Below are 14,424 nucleotides of genomic sequence, written 5' to 3' on the forward strand. Positions count from 1 at the left end.
TCCCACATGCCACGGAGCAACTAGGTCCGTGAGCCACAATTACTGAGCCTGCGCATCTGGAGCTTGTGCCCCGCGACGGGAGGGGCCGCGACAGTGAGAGACCCGCGCACCGCGATGAAGAGTGGCCCCTACTTGCCACAACCAGAGAAAGCCCTCGCACAGAAACGAAGACCCAACACAGCCATAAATAAATAAATAAATGGATCATCACGTTTAAAAAAAAAAAATGTTCTGTGATCAAATACACTTGGGAAATGTTATGTCTCTCTTGGAAATTGTCAAATTAGACGCAAATAAACCTAATTAACTTGAACTCTATGTTTCCTAACTGTACTTGACTAAGATCCCCTCTTTCGCGTGCTTCCCTCATCATCCTGGAGGCACACCTGGGAGGAGTGTGGCTGAACCACCAGGCCCTCCGGCAGTCCTCACAAGTAGCATCTCTTACAACCTGGCTTTTGTCAAGCGTGGGCAGCACAGACTGACACTACAGCTCTGATAACATCAAGAGCAATCCTTCTGTAAGCATCAAGGCAGCTGAGAGGGACAGAAAGCCTCTTTATCTCTGCAAAGAGGTAGACCAAGGGTAGGGTCAAGGCCAGGACATAGGTCTCACTCAGGAGACTAAACTGAGTCTGTTCGAGCCGACAAACAGGCCATCGAGGCCCCAAAGTTCTTGTCTATGACACGCAGACACAGTCATTTCAGCCTGGATATCTTCCAAAGCAGATGTATAGGCACTGGCCTCACTCACAGAGGAATCTCAATTAAGCACCCACAAGAGGCTTGACTCCTAAGTCACACAACCTTCTGGTGCCCCCTCCATGGAAAAGAGTGGTCAAATGTACCCCAAATGAGGCAGTTCTTTTATCGGGCTGTTAACTGTAAGTCAATTAAATGTTAGGGAATGCCTACCAAAAACGATGACTTTGGTTTTGGAACTATCAATCTTTTTTTTTGACAGTAATTAACATAATTATGCCAGTTGTCTGTTAAGCCATCTCCCAGTTCACAATAATAAAATTATGTCATCAGGCAGCTCATCTAAAAGACAGCATACAGTAATGTGCAAGGCACTCTGGGAAATCTAAAAATGAAAAAGATGTGTCTTTCAAAAGCACATAATCTATTAAGGGGCCAGACAGAGCACTAGAGAAAGAAATTCGTATTCTCATGTTCATCTTTGCAGCACCTGGTGAGGTATCTGGTAGAGAATCACATTCAATAAATATTTGTCTCAACACATTTGCTATTTACCTTTAAGATTTTTACTTGTATACAATCTGACAAACACCAAACAGTCAAATACCTAGTCAAGTATAATCTAGTCAAATAATACTTCTGGGTATCATTTAATGCGCTTACAAAAAAGGATTTACAAAAAAATCTTACACCATTGTGAAGGAAAAAGAAATCATTTTAATATACACATTTTCACTTCAGTTAATTCAACATGATTTCTACTAGGCAGGCATACCCATTTAGTTTGGTTTGCTTCATAGTTATTTATTTTTCAACATGCAGCAACCCTCCCAATGAGACAGTTGAGTTGAACCGTTTATTCTTAAAGAGTACAATGTACCTTGTCCTCAAAGAGTTTTATCAACTTTAACATTTCCAAAGAGCCCTATGAGGCTGCTCAATATGGTGGTTTTTCACTAAACTTCTTATTTGGAAGATGGCAAAACAGACTAGGATCTTCCCAAGTCTACTGGTTGCTTGTATTCATATCACAGCTCAGGTGGGTAAGCGGTAGAGACTGAATAATAAGTAGATCACCTCCAAATGCAGCTGGGTGGGAAAGCTTCATTTTTAGAAAGGAAACCAAATCATGAAAACCTTCGTAATGGTGTGATTTGTTTCAGGGTTCTTTTGATACTTAAGAAGGGAATTAATCCTGGTGCACAGTACTCTTCTTTACAGCCTTCTAGAGTTTTCTTCTCCAGCCATCGTTCTTTAGCCAGGTGATTTATTGTACTTGCTGCAGAACTGAAAGCATGAAGACTCTGTCTACTTTCATATTCAGAGGTGGTGATAGCCTTTTCATTTCCTGCCAAATGGATCCGACCACACTTTTAACCCTATAGAAAGAAACACGAATAAAAACAGGATTCGTTTTTAAATTTCCTACCACTTCCCTCAACCCCAAACAAATAAGATGACATCAGAATGAAGGTGTGCAATTTCCATGTAGTTGGAGTTAGTGCGGGCAAGCTGCCAGAACCTCAGAACAGGACGGCTGGGAAGCCAGGGCAGCTGACAAGAGACTTTTAAACGGCTCAGAAATTGCCCCACAGCAGGGAGGTATGTATCTGGCCTAGTTAAAAAATAAATGAATAAAAAAAAGACCGCTGCCACAGATTACAAGAGTTTTGGCTAATAAGCTAGAAACCTCTCATTCTCAGCCAACTTGGATCGTCTCAAAGTAACTAACCATTCAGCCATACAGGGAACTTTTGAGCTTCTGTATAAAGCAGAATCCTGCATCGATTAAAATAGCTCATAAGTAAACAGTATTTTCCCATGAGGGTGGTGTTTAAATAGGTGCTTGGTAAATATGTCTGCAAAACATCTACTTATGCTTCATAGCTAATTGCGCACTTGTTAACACATTTATGCCCACTTATCAAATGCAGAAGAGAAACGTGCAAACTTGCAAAAACTCTTCTGGAGTGACATATTAAGAGGAAGTCTTGGGGTGGCAACCTCTAAAATGGCAACTGCTGGGAAATAACAGCACAATTACAATCTAGCCTCGAAGCAAAGATTTCTCCCGCTGCAAAGCACCACTCCCAACGACAACACACTAGTACACGTGAGCCTTTGTTTTGATTTTTACGTTTACCTGGGGGCTGCACGTCTTCCTGGACAATACCAGCTCGATTTACGGCTTGTTCCTTCTCTGAGAAACACAACAGAAAAATTACTCATTAGAGAGGGGACTGCGGGGCAGGGCAGTGGAAATCTTTGTATCTACGTGGAACAACGACACGGGACAATTAGGAGACAATATATCTGAGTGCTATTAAATTCAGAGCTGCCATTGCCCAAAGCTTTTAGGTTACAGGAGTTAGATCCTAACAAACAAAAAGACTGGATATTTTCAGTGAAAGAAAGAAAGCTGTACTTCAGAAGAAAAGCTCCTAATGAACATTTTTTCTGGGTGATCTCAGCAGTTTGGAAAGGCAACAAAAACAATAGAAAAAGAACAATTTTGAAAGAACTGGTGGTGGTGGTGGGTGTGATATGAGGAGGGCAAGGCTGCTGAACTGCAGGAACAAGTACAATTCACGAGAAAATGATGCAGTTTAGGTGTCTAAAATGTACTCCACTGAGGGCCTAGACCCAGAGCTAAATATGCTGTGTTTTTGATAGGAAATAGAGCAGAAAATTAATCTTTGAGTGGGTGGCTTTGGTTTGGATAATTGAAGCTTCCCTAATTGACTGCAGGTGTTACGCCAATCAGTAAGCGCGTTTTAGCGACAGCAGCTTAGCCAGTCTCTTTGGAGATGTCCCACAGGCGAAGGCCAAGAGAAACTGGGCATTTTATGTCTGTGGGCTTCAAGCCCTCTGACACATCTTTCTAAGTGTTGTGGAATAAACCTAAGGCCTGTGAAAACAAAGACATTATTTTAAGTATCTTGAAAAACAAATGGTGGCTTTTCAGCAGAAAGACTTGCAGCCAAAGGATGTTTACTACTATATTATAGTAATTAAGTGTTGTAATCAAGCCTTTGTTTTTTTAAAAATTTTATTTATTTATTTATTTATTTATGGCTGTGTTGGGTCTTCGTTTCTGTGCAAGGGCTTTCTCTAGTTGCGGCGAGCGGGGGGCCACTCTTCATCGCAGTGCGCGGGCCTCTCACTGTCGCGGCCTCTCTTGTTGCGGAGCACAAGCTCCAGACGCGCAGGCTCAGTAGTTGTGGCTCACGGGCTTAGTTGCTCCGCGGCACGTGGGATCTTCCCAGACCAGGGCCCAAACCATGTCCCCTGCATTGGCAGGCAGATTCTCAACCACTACGCCACCAGGGAAGCCCCCAAGCCTTTGTTTTAATCAGGCTGACAGTGTTTCTTTAAATCCACGTTTAGCTCTTCTTTAATATTAGGCAGTTTTCTTTATTCTCATAAAGATACACAAGCATAAAGGTATAGGAAACAGGGCTTTTCCAAGTCAAATATTCACTGAACTTGCTTCTCCGGTGCTGTGACCGAAAGTCAATCCTAAGTGACCTGTCTGAGAGTTTTATCAACGCTAAGTTTTGCTTTGGCAAATAAAACACTGGGCAACAGGGATAATCTGAATCTTGACATCCAATTCTAAGCAAGACAGAGAAAACACAGCACAAGGAAGCTGCTTATACAGAATGGTCTGATGGCTCCACTGGGCCTCTCTGAAAAGTAGCAGGTAAACAACAACCAAGACCCTATGGACCAAGAGATGCCAAAAGAGTGGGTGACAATGGGACCTCTGAGGTGTCAGACTTTCTAAAATAACACAAAAGGCGATCTCATTTCCTAAGAAGTTAAATTCCTGTAGGACTGAGCCCTACCATGCTGTCACCATGTAAGTCTCCAAGTATGGATGTGTCTCAAACATGCTCTTAGAAAATGCCAACTAGTAAAAGACTACACTGTCATCAATCGTGCCAGGAACAAAAACAGATATCGTTTTTCACACCTAAAAGGTCTATTCTCCAGTATCATGGAAGAAGGAAGAGATGAATTTTTAACACATGCTTGATTGCCAGAAAGCATTCTAGATGTCCAGGTTTGAGAGAATCAGACATCCTGGTGAACGGAACACATTCTCCAAGAGGCAGGTCCTGCAAAGCCAAAGAAGCTGGCAGGCTGCCGAGCATCAAAGGAAGTTGACTTCTGGTGGCAAAAGAATGCCTAATTGTGTTCTCACCTCTTACAGTGAAATGGAGAACCAAGTGAAGAGAAAAGAATCCCTGTCTTCACACTTCCTTGCTAATTGCTAATGAGGTTGGAGAGAGGCCGAGGATTTATTTTAAATAGACCATAATCTCTTTATAATCCTTGTCCTTATGCAACCACCTCTTTTTTTGGCTTGGACGGGCAATTTAAACCGATTTGCAGAACGAGTTCCTACCAAGTGATAATACCAAGTGATAACCGGTATTAGCATCCTATCTACATCCCCTGGTTCTTTAATCCATTAATGTTTTATAAATACTCTAAGGCCAAAGCAGTCTTATATAAATTCATGATATGACACACTTTATTTGTGAATGCGAGATATGCTAAAGGGAAAACAAACTGGTCCCTCGGGACTGAGCAAGCACATCTTGATGAGGCTGACAGTAGGTTTCTGTTTTGCTATCATTAGAGAAACAGCAAATGTCTCTCAACCTCTGGAAAAAAGGGCAACACAGAAGTCAGGGGTTTAACTATGTGGGCAAATCAGGATAAGCTAATTACTGACCTTTTAGTAGTGAGCATGCTTCTATCAGGAGTGAAATGATTGAAACGCAAATATGCAGCATGGGGCCTGGAGCTTTGCGATGTCCGTTAGAAGTTCCCTCTCCAGTGTCTCAGCAAGCCCGACTCTGCCCCCTGGTGCTAAGGCAGGGAGCTGATTTGCAGTTGTTGTTTTTTTTTTTTTTTTAAAGTATTTGTTTTTATCTATTTATTTATGGCTGTGTTGGGTCTTCGTTTCTGTGTGAGGACTTTCTCTAGTTGTGGCAAGCAGGGGCCACTCTTCATCGCGATGCACGGGCCTCTCACTATCGCGGCCTCTCTTGTTGCGGCGCACAGGCTCCAGACGCGCAGGCTCAGTAGTTGTGGCTCACGGGCCCAGCTGCTCCGCGGCACGTGGGATCTTCCCAGACCAGGGCTCGAACCCGTGTCCCCTGCATTGGCAGGCAGATTCTCAACCACTGCGCCACCAGGGAAGCCCTGATTTGCAGTTTTAATTGAGGATCCTTAGCTCTGCTCAAAGGGCCAAGGTATATTATTTAAAACTTAGTAATACATGCAGACGGGCTCATTTTTGTATGGTAGCAAAAGAATCTACCTCGTAATTTTTAAGTCTTTGAACATGAAACCTATCCTTATAGTAAATGTCCATACTGTGAAATCTGTGTGACTTGCTACTTTATTTAACATTCACAGCAAATTGATACAGCATGCCCAAACGCCAGCCCCTCAGGGGTCTTGCTACTGACTACTTGAGGGTGCTCTTGGGAGGGCCAGCAGATAAAAACCTAACGGCAGGTGCAGAATCTGACCTCGGGGCCCTACACAGTGAAACCACCACCTCGGGAACACCCCCTCCATCGCCTCCTGCCAATGAACAGTTAAAATAAAAGCAACTCACAACCTGAGGTAATTGGACAAATGTCAACATTTGAATATGGACTGTATATTACATAATAACATTGTGTCACTATTAAATTTCCTGGATTGGATAATTGTGATTATGTAAGAGAATGTCCTTGTGCTCAGAAAATACATGCTGAAGTGTTTAGGCATCAAAGCTCACAAGGTCTTCAACCCACTCTCAAATGGTTCAGCAAAATAGTAGTAATGATTATAATATATAATTATATATGTAATATAATTATATATGAACATATGCGTGTCCATATGTATGTATGCATGTATAGATGTGTAACATATATAGCGAGAGAAAGCAAATGTGGCAAAATGTTAACAACTGGTAAATCTAGGTGAAGGACATAAAGGGATTTATTGTACTATTCTTAGATCTTCTCTGTCGGTTTGGATTTTTTTTTTTAACAACAAAAATACACAACTGCAAAACAAGTACAAGGAAGTCCAACAGCACTGTGACTATTCCATGATGATTAATTCAAAGTCTCTTTTAAAAATAGCAAAAATAAAATAATACTTTTTCTAGTGCTCCCACTTTGCTGCAGTCTGACCTCGGGGTGATCCAGAACTAGATGTGTGTATTGGGGGTGAGTGTGAGCCAGCGGCTGAGGGGACCAAAGGGCCATTGGAAGCGTGGACTCCTTCCAATACCATGAACACTTTAGTTTCTCACCAGGGTGTGTGGTAGAATCCAGGCAGCTTTGTAAGGCCTGTTGGAAAATAAGACTTTAGTCTGTGCATTTCATTCGACTCTAAGGTGAAAGGAATAAAAAGCATATTCTGAGCACTTGCCATATAATCGGGAAAATGCCCTTCCAAGGTAAGAAGCATTTCTGAATCAAGTGATTTCTCGCAGGCCTGCTCTGACTCTGTACCACACACTTGAGGTTGGGGGTGGAAGGGGAACGGGAGGAGAAGTGAGGTATCACAGCTCTCCCATGTAACCTTTGGCTTTACTGGCAGACACTCTCCCCTGTCCTAAAAGCAGGTGAAACAGGGCATCATTAAGCAGCAGACAAGGCTGGGGAGTTAGGGTCTAGTGTCTATCCAGCAATAAATGTGCTAACTGACCTTGGACAAGTCACCTAAATGAGGGGACTGAATGAACACAAGATTTCTGGCAAATCCCTATGGTTTTATGTTTCTGCACATCTAACTAAAGTTAAAAATGAACAGGATCACAGAAAATGATCTTATTCTGTCTCATTTCACAGGTTGCCCTGAAATGCTGTTATTTTTTAAAGCCACATTCAGGATCACTGTCTGGTTCTAGGATGCAGAGACAAAAGGCAGACCAGGCTTCAAGTTACAGCGCCTGAATGTGTGCTATATGTATAGCTTCAAGTATGCTTCCCTGAATGTGGGCTCTTCCCACGAACCATGCCGTGCCGATCGGCTGAAAGCTAATAAGCAACGTCTGGATTCCCTCCAGAAGCACAGCAGAACTGTCCCCATACTTCTGGTGTGGGACTGACAACTGCCAATGCCAACTGCCATCTCCCCAGTGCTCATTTCAGTACTCAGGTATCACGTGTGGAACTGACCTTGTATTCCCCCTAATACTTCGTAAAGTCTGGCTGAGTTAGTGAAAGAGCTAGAGATCACACTGAATGTCAAAATGAAATTCAATACAGCAGTCTTGTGATAATGGCCTGTCTGCTTTTAAATCACAGATCTCCTTGGCTTTATTTTACCTAAGCAGCCTTGTGCCTCTTTTCTACTGCCTTGAGGCTTATTCCAGCAGGGGCCCTAGAGCCTACCTCTCCCCATACCCAGGCCGGCCAGCATCAGTCAGGCTGGCCTAGATGAAGGGTCAGCAATGTCTCGACACTTGGGCCCTACGTGGCCTGGGCTCCTTGCTAGCCTCTGGCTCCCCTTCTCAAGGACTGGGTGTCTGCCCGGCCCTTCCAAGGACTGTGGGCTTCTCCTCGGTCTGCCCAGAATTCTGGGGACCGTAAATGTATGAAGAATGCTCAGAAGAGAAACAGCCAACAAGAGAGGCTAAGGAGTGGATGAAAGGCAGGAGAAAAAGCGCAAAGCCAGGAGTGCTGGGGGAGGGGCAGTCACGAAGCCCAGGGAAGAGAGTGTCTCAAGGAGGGAGAGTCTGGCTGGGGCTTGTGCCTCTCACGCATAGTCACCTGACCTCCTGCGTCACAAAGAGAACAGAAGCCACAACAAACAGGGAGCATCTACAACCTCCCAACATCACACCTACATCTAGCAGTACCCACACCTGCCCTTCCTCCTCAGTTGCTGGAAGAGGGGTCCTGCCTTTGGTCCAAGTCTCCCTCCTCCATCTGATCTCAAGATCCCACGCCACTTCCTGCTCTATGGATTGTCTTCTCGCTCCAGCAGTCTTCTTTGTCCAGAGGCTCTCTTGGCTCTCCCACTGCTCCCAGGCAAAACGAAAACACAACAGCCCCCTTGACCAGCTGCAAAATAATTCGTCATTCTCCTCTCCATACAGCTCAACATCTTTAAACAGTCAACCTAATGTACTATTTACTCTTCAATCCACTGCTATCTGCTTTCTGCCATCAAACCATTGAAAGCACTTCTAACAAAACAACCAATGAGCTTTACCTTCTTTTTGCTAAATCCAATGGATATTTTCACTTTTTATCTTTCTTACCGTCTTCAAGCAGCCTAGCCCTGCTGACCACACCCTTTTCATGAAGAGCTATCTTCTTGGGGCTTGTGACTGCAGCCTCTTCTGGTTTTAATCCTCTCGCTCTGGCCACTCCTTTGAGGGCCCTTCCTCCTCTGACCACTTGCTCTTCAGACCTTCAAATGCTAGTGTTCACCTGCATTCTGCCCTGGACCAGCTTGTCTTTTTCAATCTCTGAATACTGCCTGGGAGCCCCACCTACTGCAATGACTCTGCTTCCCATCCGATGTCAATGACGTGCCATCTCTAGCTCCAGCTCAGACCCTGTGGCTCAGCTCCCATCGCCTATAGGAAATCTCCAAGAGCACATCCAGGTACCTGAAACTCAATACATCCCAAACCGAACTAGCATGTCCTCTCGTCCTCCAAACAGACTTCCTGTATTTCATAATGCCTAGTACCATATCTCCTCAGCTGCTGGACCCAGAAAGCTGGGTATCAATCTCTTTCCTCTGCCTCCCTCACCCCTGAGCTAATCAGTCACAAATCCCTGTAGAGGATTTATTTCTTAAATCTGGCTCTGGAATTCAGTCCTTCTCCCCAGTCCCATAACCACCACCACTCTGGTTAAGGCTACAGTCACCTCTCCCTGAGGTCACAGGAAGCACAGCCTTCCCGTACCTGGCCTTCTTACCTCCAACCTTGACCCTCCCAGCCCCTCCGTCACACACAGTCAGAGATTCCTGGAAAGAGTGAATCAGATCACCTTGCACTCCAGATTAAAATTCTTCAGTGATTTTCCACCGGCTGGACTCCGAGGACAGCAGGGTTACTGAAGTATTTTGACTAAGCAAGTGAGAGGATCGAATTCAAAAAGCAAACAGCACAATAGACTTTTCGACAGCCACAATGGAAGACCTGCAGTTCTATACACTCTCTGACACACAAGAATGGATATTCCCAGTTACAAATTCTCACCAAAGAAACACAAAGATGTATTTCAGAATGAAGAAAACTGAAACTAGAAAGATGTGAGATGAAAGAAGGATCAGTGAGTAAAGAATGAGGGTAAACAGAAACAATCAGTGACTGTATAAAACACTGATGGTACTAAGTGATCTGGGGAGTAATAAACACAAGGCAAGACGGGCGGTGTGTCTGGGACAGGAGCTAAGGCATTCTAAGGTCTTTGTATATTTCATAGGAGGTAAAGATACTGACTAACTTTAAACTGTCACCACAAAAGAAAAAGAGAATGTAAAACTTTCAAAAGAGTAGAGGGGAAGAGAATTAAATAAAGAAGCCTTGAAGGCAGAAAAGGAGAAAAAAGGGAAGTAGAGAAACAGAAGAATAAATAGAAAACATAAGATAGGAAAAATAAATGTATATATATCAGTAAACATAAGTGAAAATGATCTCAATCCAACAGTTTAGAAAGATTATCAGATTGGATTTTTTAAAAACCCCAGTTTAGGCTGGTTATAAGAATTAAGGACAAATAAAGGCTAAATATAAGAGTATATCTATATCTATATCTCTATATATATATATACATATAGATATACACACACACACACCAGGAAAACACTAACCAAAAGAAAGCTGGTAACTATGATAATATCAGATAAAACAGAGTTCGGGAGAAATATTAGGGGTAAAGAGGACTCATATAATAATAATTGAACCCCCCCCAGAATATTCTAGATTGTGTGCACAGAATAATATGGCCTCAAGATATCTAAGAAACAGAATTAAGAATGATCTGGAACCATCATATACAGAACTCTGTACTCCTAAACAAGAGAATATACATCATTCCCAGCACACAGTGAACATTTGCAAAAACTGACTTGTACCAAGTCACAAAGCAAATCTTGACCTATCAAAAAATCAAAATCATACAGTCTGAATTCTTTGACCACAAATGCAAAGAAGGTAGATCAGCAGCAACACACTAACCAGAAAGACCACAGTGGCTGCTGGGTAAAGAATGGGTGGTCCTGGGGACCAGTGGGGCAGGGAGAACGGCTCAGAGTGCAGGGAGTGGGTGGGGGACTAGACACGGGTGAGGACAGTGACATGAGAGAAGAGCTCTGACCGTCTCGTCCGGTCACATACATCCGGCACCTAACACAGTGCCTGACACACAGTAATTGCTAAAATCCAGGTTTAAAAAAATGAAACGGAAGCTAACTAAATGCTAGCTGAATGCGCCGAAATGAACTGAAGCTCCGTCCTCACAGCGGGTCCCCATGACCCGGTCACGAATGCCTCACCTGGGTCGGTCCACCTGCTTAAATCTCCTTGTCTCACTTCCCTGCCCTTGTGGTTCCTTATTTTTGAAATGTTTTTATGGGATGCCTAGTGTACAAATATACTATGTGTTTCCACACCTGTTATCTCATTTAATTCACCCCAAAACATGTAAATTCAGTACTGCAGATTCCACTGTTACAGATGAGGAAACAGGCCAGGCTCAGAGAGGTTAAGTAACGCACCTTAAGGTCCTCCTCTAGTAAGGGATTTAGACCCTCATCTGACTTACTTCTCTCACCCTCTTAGAGAGGCAGTATGGTGCCCTGATGTAACGATTAAGGGCACTGGTGCAAATCCCAGATCTGCAACTCATCGGTTGTGGGTCCTTGTACAAGTTAACTGTTCCATACCTCAGTCTGTCCACATATAAAATGGGGATGATGGTCACACAGCAGCTACAATGAAGGGTTGTTATGAGCACCAAATGGATTGATATACAAGAAGTGCTTAGAAGAGTGTCAGACATATAATAAGCTTTCAATAAATATTAGCTATTTAGTATCATTACCTGTTTAAGGAATCAGTTATGACTCTCAGATAAGAGTGTCCAAATTAATTAAAACTGAACCAGGAAAGCGGGCAGGTGTTGACTGCCTTACAGTTAAAAATGCAGATATTGTAGCCACACACACTAAATGTTCACTTAAAAGGCTTAATCTGTCTGTCTCAAGGCGACTCAGACAACCATAGACTCCAGACTACCCCTATAAGACTGTTGTTGGGAGACACAGCGCAAACCCACACCCTGAGCATCTGACCCAGAGGAAGGTTTCTCAGCCTTGGCACCATGCGCATTTTGGGCTGGATAACTCTTTGCTAGGGGTGGCTGTCCTGTGCATTGCACAGTTTAGCAGCACCCCTGGCCTCTATGCACTAGATGCCAGTGGCACACTCACACTACCCCACCCCATGCCGCCCATTTTGTGACAAGCAAAAATGTCTCCAGATAGAACCAATTGTCCCTAGGAGGACAAAAATCATCCCCAGTTAAAAACCACTGCGCTAGTCTTCGTGACTGAAACCTTTCTAGTGGGATCCAAAGCAGACCCCCTTGTCCCAAGTTCAACTCTAGAGGCTGTCATAAAACAGCATGGGGCAAGGATGCAGTAAGGAGGGATAATGCAGATAGATTATGCAGGGCTTCACACAGCCCCATGTTCACCCTCACGCATGGTGCATGGAGATAGGCTGGAAGGCAGAATGCAGAGGCCATTTCAATCTTGGCTGATGAAAAGAAGCCACAAGGAAATCTGTGTACTTAAAACACTCTTAACTCAGAAACCAAATGTTGTAGCATTTGTAATGGGCAGAGCATTTACACGGAGCTTTCGCCTTCAAACCGCCAAGCTTTCAGCCTTCGCTATTATTGTCAAGGGGCACAGTTGGCCCTCTTCCATCTTCAAGACGATTCAGGTTTCCTGGAGAACAAAATGAGCCTCTAATGCCTAATATTTTCTCTCTGACAGATGGTTTCAGACATATCAAAGTGCTAATCCTTGCTGAGGTATAGGTCTCAAGGAAGGAGAGCTTGGCTTTTAGAATGATAGGACTTGAATGATTAAGGAAGAAAATTACTCCCAGGATATTGACCATTGTCATGTGAGCAACCAGCTTAAAATGAAGGAAGACAGCAGAATCTGGAAAAATATTTGAGGAGAAAGGAGAGGAAAAACTCAAAAACCCAGGTTAACAGTTTACGTTTGAAACATATCCACTCAGAGACATCTTTGGGAGTGGAAATGAAGTGCAATAAAAACACCTTCAAGCTCAGGGTAATTAGGGGCCATCTCCCTCCCCTCAACATTATCATTCCCAGCTTCAGTGTCTGGAAGGTCTGGAAACAGAGGCGGGAGTAGGAATACTTGTCTTGCCACTTACTAGCTGTGTGTCCTGGGGCATGTTGAACAACCTCGCTGAGCCTCAGTTTCCCCATCTGTAAAACAGATAATAATACCTACCTCAAAGTGAGGGTGTGTAAATTAAATGGTCCAATGTGTGCCTAATGAGATACATAAAAAGACTTCAGTGAATATAACTATGAGTATGAACTACTATTTAGTGTCGACCTACTATGTGCAGATTGCTTTCACTACCACCTTTGAGTCTCACCGGAGGCTAGATGATTTTATTATACAAACAGATAACTACTAAAGGGGTTGCTGAGATTCTGAGAGGTTGAGTCACTTGTCCACTGTCACAAAGCTGCACACAGCAAGATTCGAACCCGGGTCTTCCTGACTGGCAAACCAAGCTCTGACCATGGCCCCACGTGGGGAAGGGAGGGGAGTTACTGAGGCCAGGCCACCGCGTGGGGTCAGAGTTCACTCTCAGTTACTAGGCCCAGGCCACCGCGTTGGGTCAGAGGTCACTCTCGGTTACTGGGCCCTGGCCACCGCGTGGGGTCAGAGGTCACTCACGGTAATCCTCCAGCCGCATTAGGGGCCGGAAGTAGATGGGGTAGAAGGCGGCGCCGATCAGGGAGATGAAGCCGCCGAAAATCAGCGCGGTGCGCAAGTTCGGGGTCATGGCTCCAGCCGGTGGCCGCCCTGACCCGCCGAGCAGCCCTCACTCTCGGAAACACAGATCCCGCCGGCGGTATCGTGACCCCGCCCGGAAGAGGAGGAGTTGCTTTCGCTTCCGGGCCTTGGGGGCGGGGCTAGGAGGCGGGCCGGGGCCGGGGGCGGGGTGGGGTTGGAGGCAGGGGTGGGACCAAAGGCGGGGCCTAGGACTGGGTGGAGCTAGGGCAGGGTGGGGCGGGGCCAGGGACCCGGCGCACCGCCTCTCGGGCGCTCCCTGGCAGCGCGTAGCGCGGGGCGAGCGCGAGCCGCGGCTAGAGACTGGAGCTTTAATTGATTTCCTGTTCTGCCCCCGACCCCCCAGCCTGGTTCTTCTCTCAGCCGCTCCACCCACCCATCTTCTGACCTCGTTTACCACTCCCTCCTTTACCAACCACGTTTTTTCGTTCTTCCCCCATTGATTTGATTTTTGTGACTATACCAGGAGGTGGATGCTCTCTATGGCTCGTTGATTTAATCCTTGTATTTTTTACAGGTGAGGGAATCCTGGCTTGGCTGCGCGGATTTGGACAAGTCACTTGGCCTAAAGGGCGGTTTGAGGGGATTATAGACAAAGGTGCAAATCGC

At 44.8% G+C, this 14,424-nt stretch overlaps 2 protein-coding genes across 3 annotated transcripts in view; one reads left to right on the forward strand and one right to left on the reverse strand.

Annotated features, from left to right (window-relative positions):
• The window catches only part of LOC309662126 (uncharacterized protein), a 118,019-nt gene that overhangs the window by 86,151 nt on the left and 17,444 nt on the right, over positions 1–14,424 (forward strand). The window lies entirely within an intron of this gene.
• SMIM20 (small integral membrane protein 20) lies at positions 1,397–13,916 on the reverse strand. 2 transcript variants are annotated; one of them, XM_082463113.1, is made up of 3 exons: positions 13,699–13,916; positions 2,846–2,902; positions 1,397–2,081 (listed from the first exon to the last, which is right to left on the reverse strand). In XM_082463113.1, the coding sequence occupies exons 1-3, from the start codon at positions 13,805–13,807 to the stop codon at positions 2,044–2,046; spliced, it is 204 nt and encodes a 67-aa protein (XP_082319239.1). In that variant the 5' UTR covers positions 13,808–13,916; the 3' UTR covers positions 1,397–2,043. The 2 variants fall into 2 exon arrangements, with proteins under 2 accessions (XP_082319239.1, XP_082319240.1); XM_082463114.1 differs by lacking the exon at positions 2,846–2,902.

This window comes from Balaenoptera physalus, assembly GCF_965194825.1.
Source record: "Balaenoptera physalus genome assembly, chromosome: 5".
Classification (NCBI taxonomy): Eukaryota; Metazoa; Chordata; class Mammalia; order Artiodactyla; family Balaenopteridae; genus Balaenoptera; species Balaenoptera physalus.

Excerpts from the sequence above, each read along its gene's own strand:
- SMIM20 (XM_082463113.1), bottom strand. The coding sequence starts at position 13,807 with ATGACCCCGAACTTGCGCACCGCGCTGATTTTCGGCGGCTTCATCTCC. Across the intron at positions 2,903-13,698 it reads AATGCGGCTGGAGGATTACC|AGAAGGAACAAGCCGTAAAT; the intron begins GTGAGTGACCTC and ends TGTGTTTCTCAG. Across the intron at positions 2,082-2,845 it reads GGAAGACGTGCAGCCCCCAG|GGTTAAAAGTGTGGTCGGAT; the intron begins GTAAACGTAAAA and ends TTCTTTCTATAG.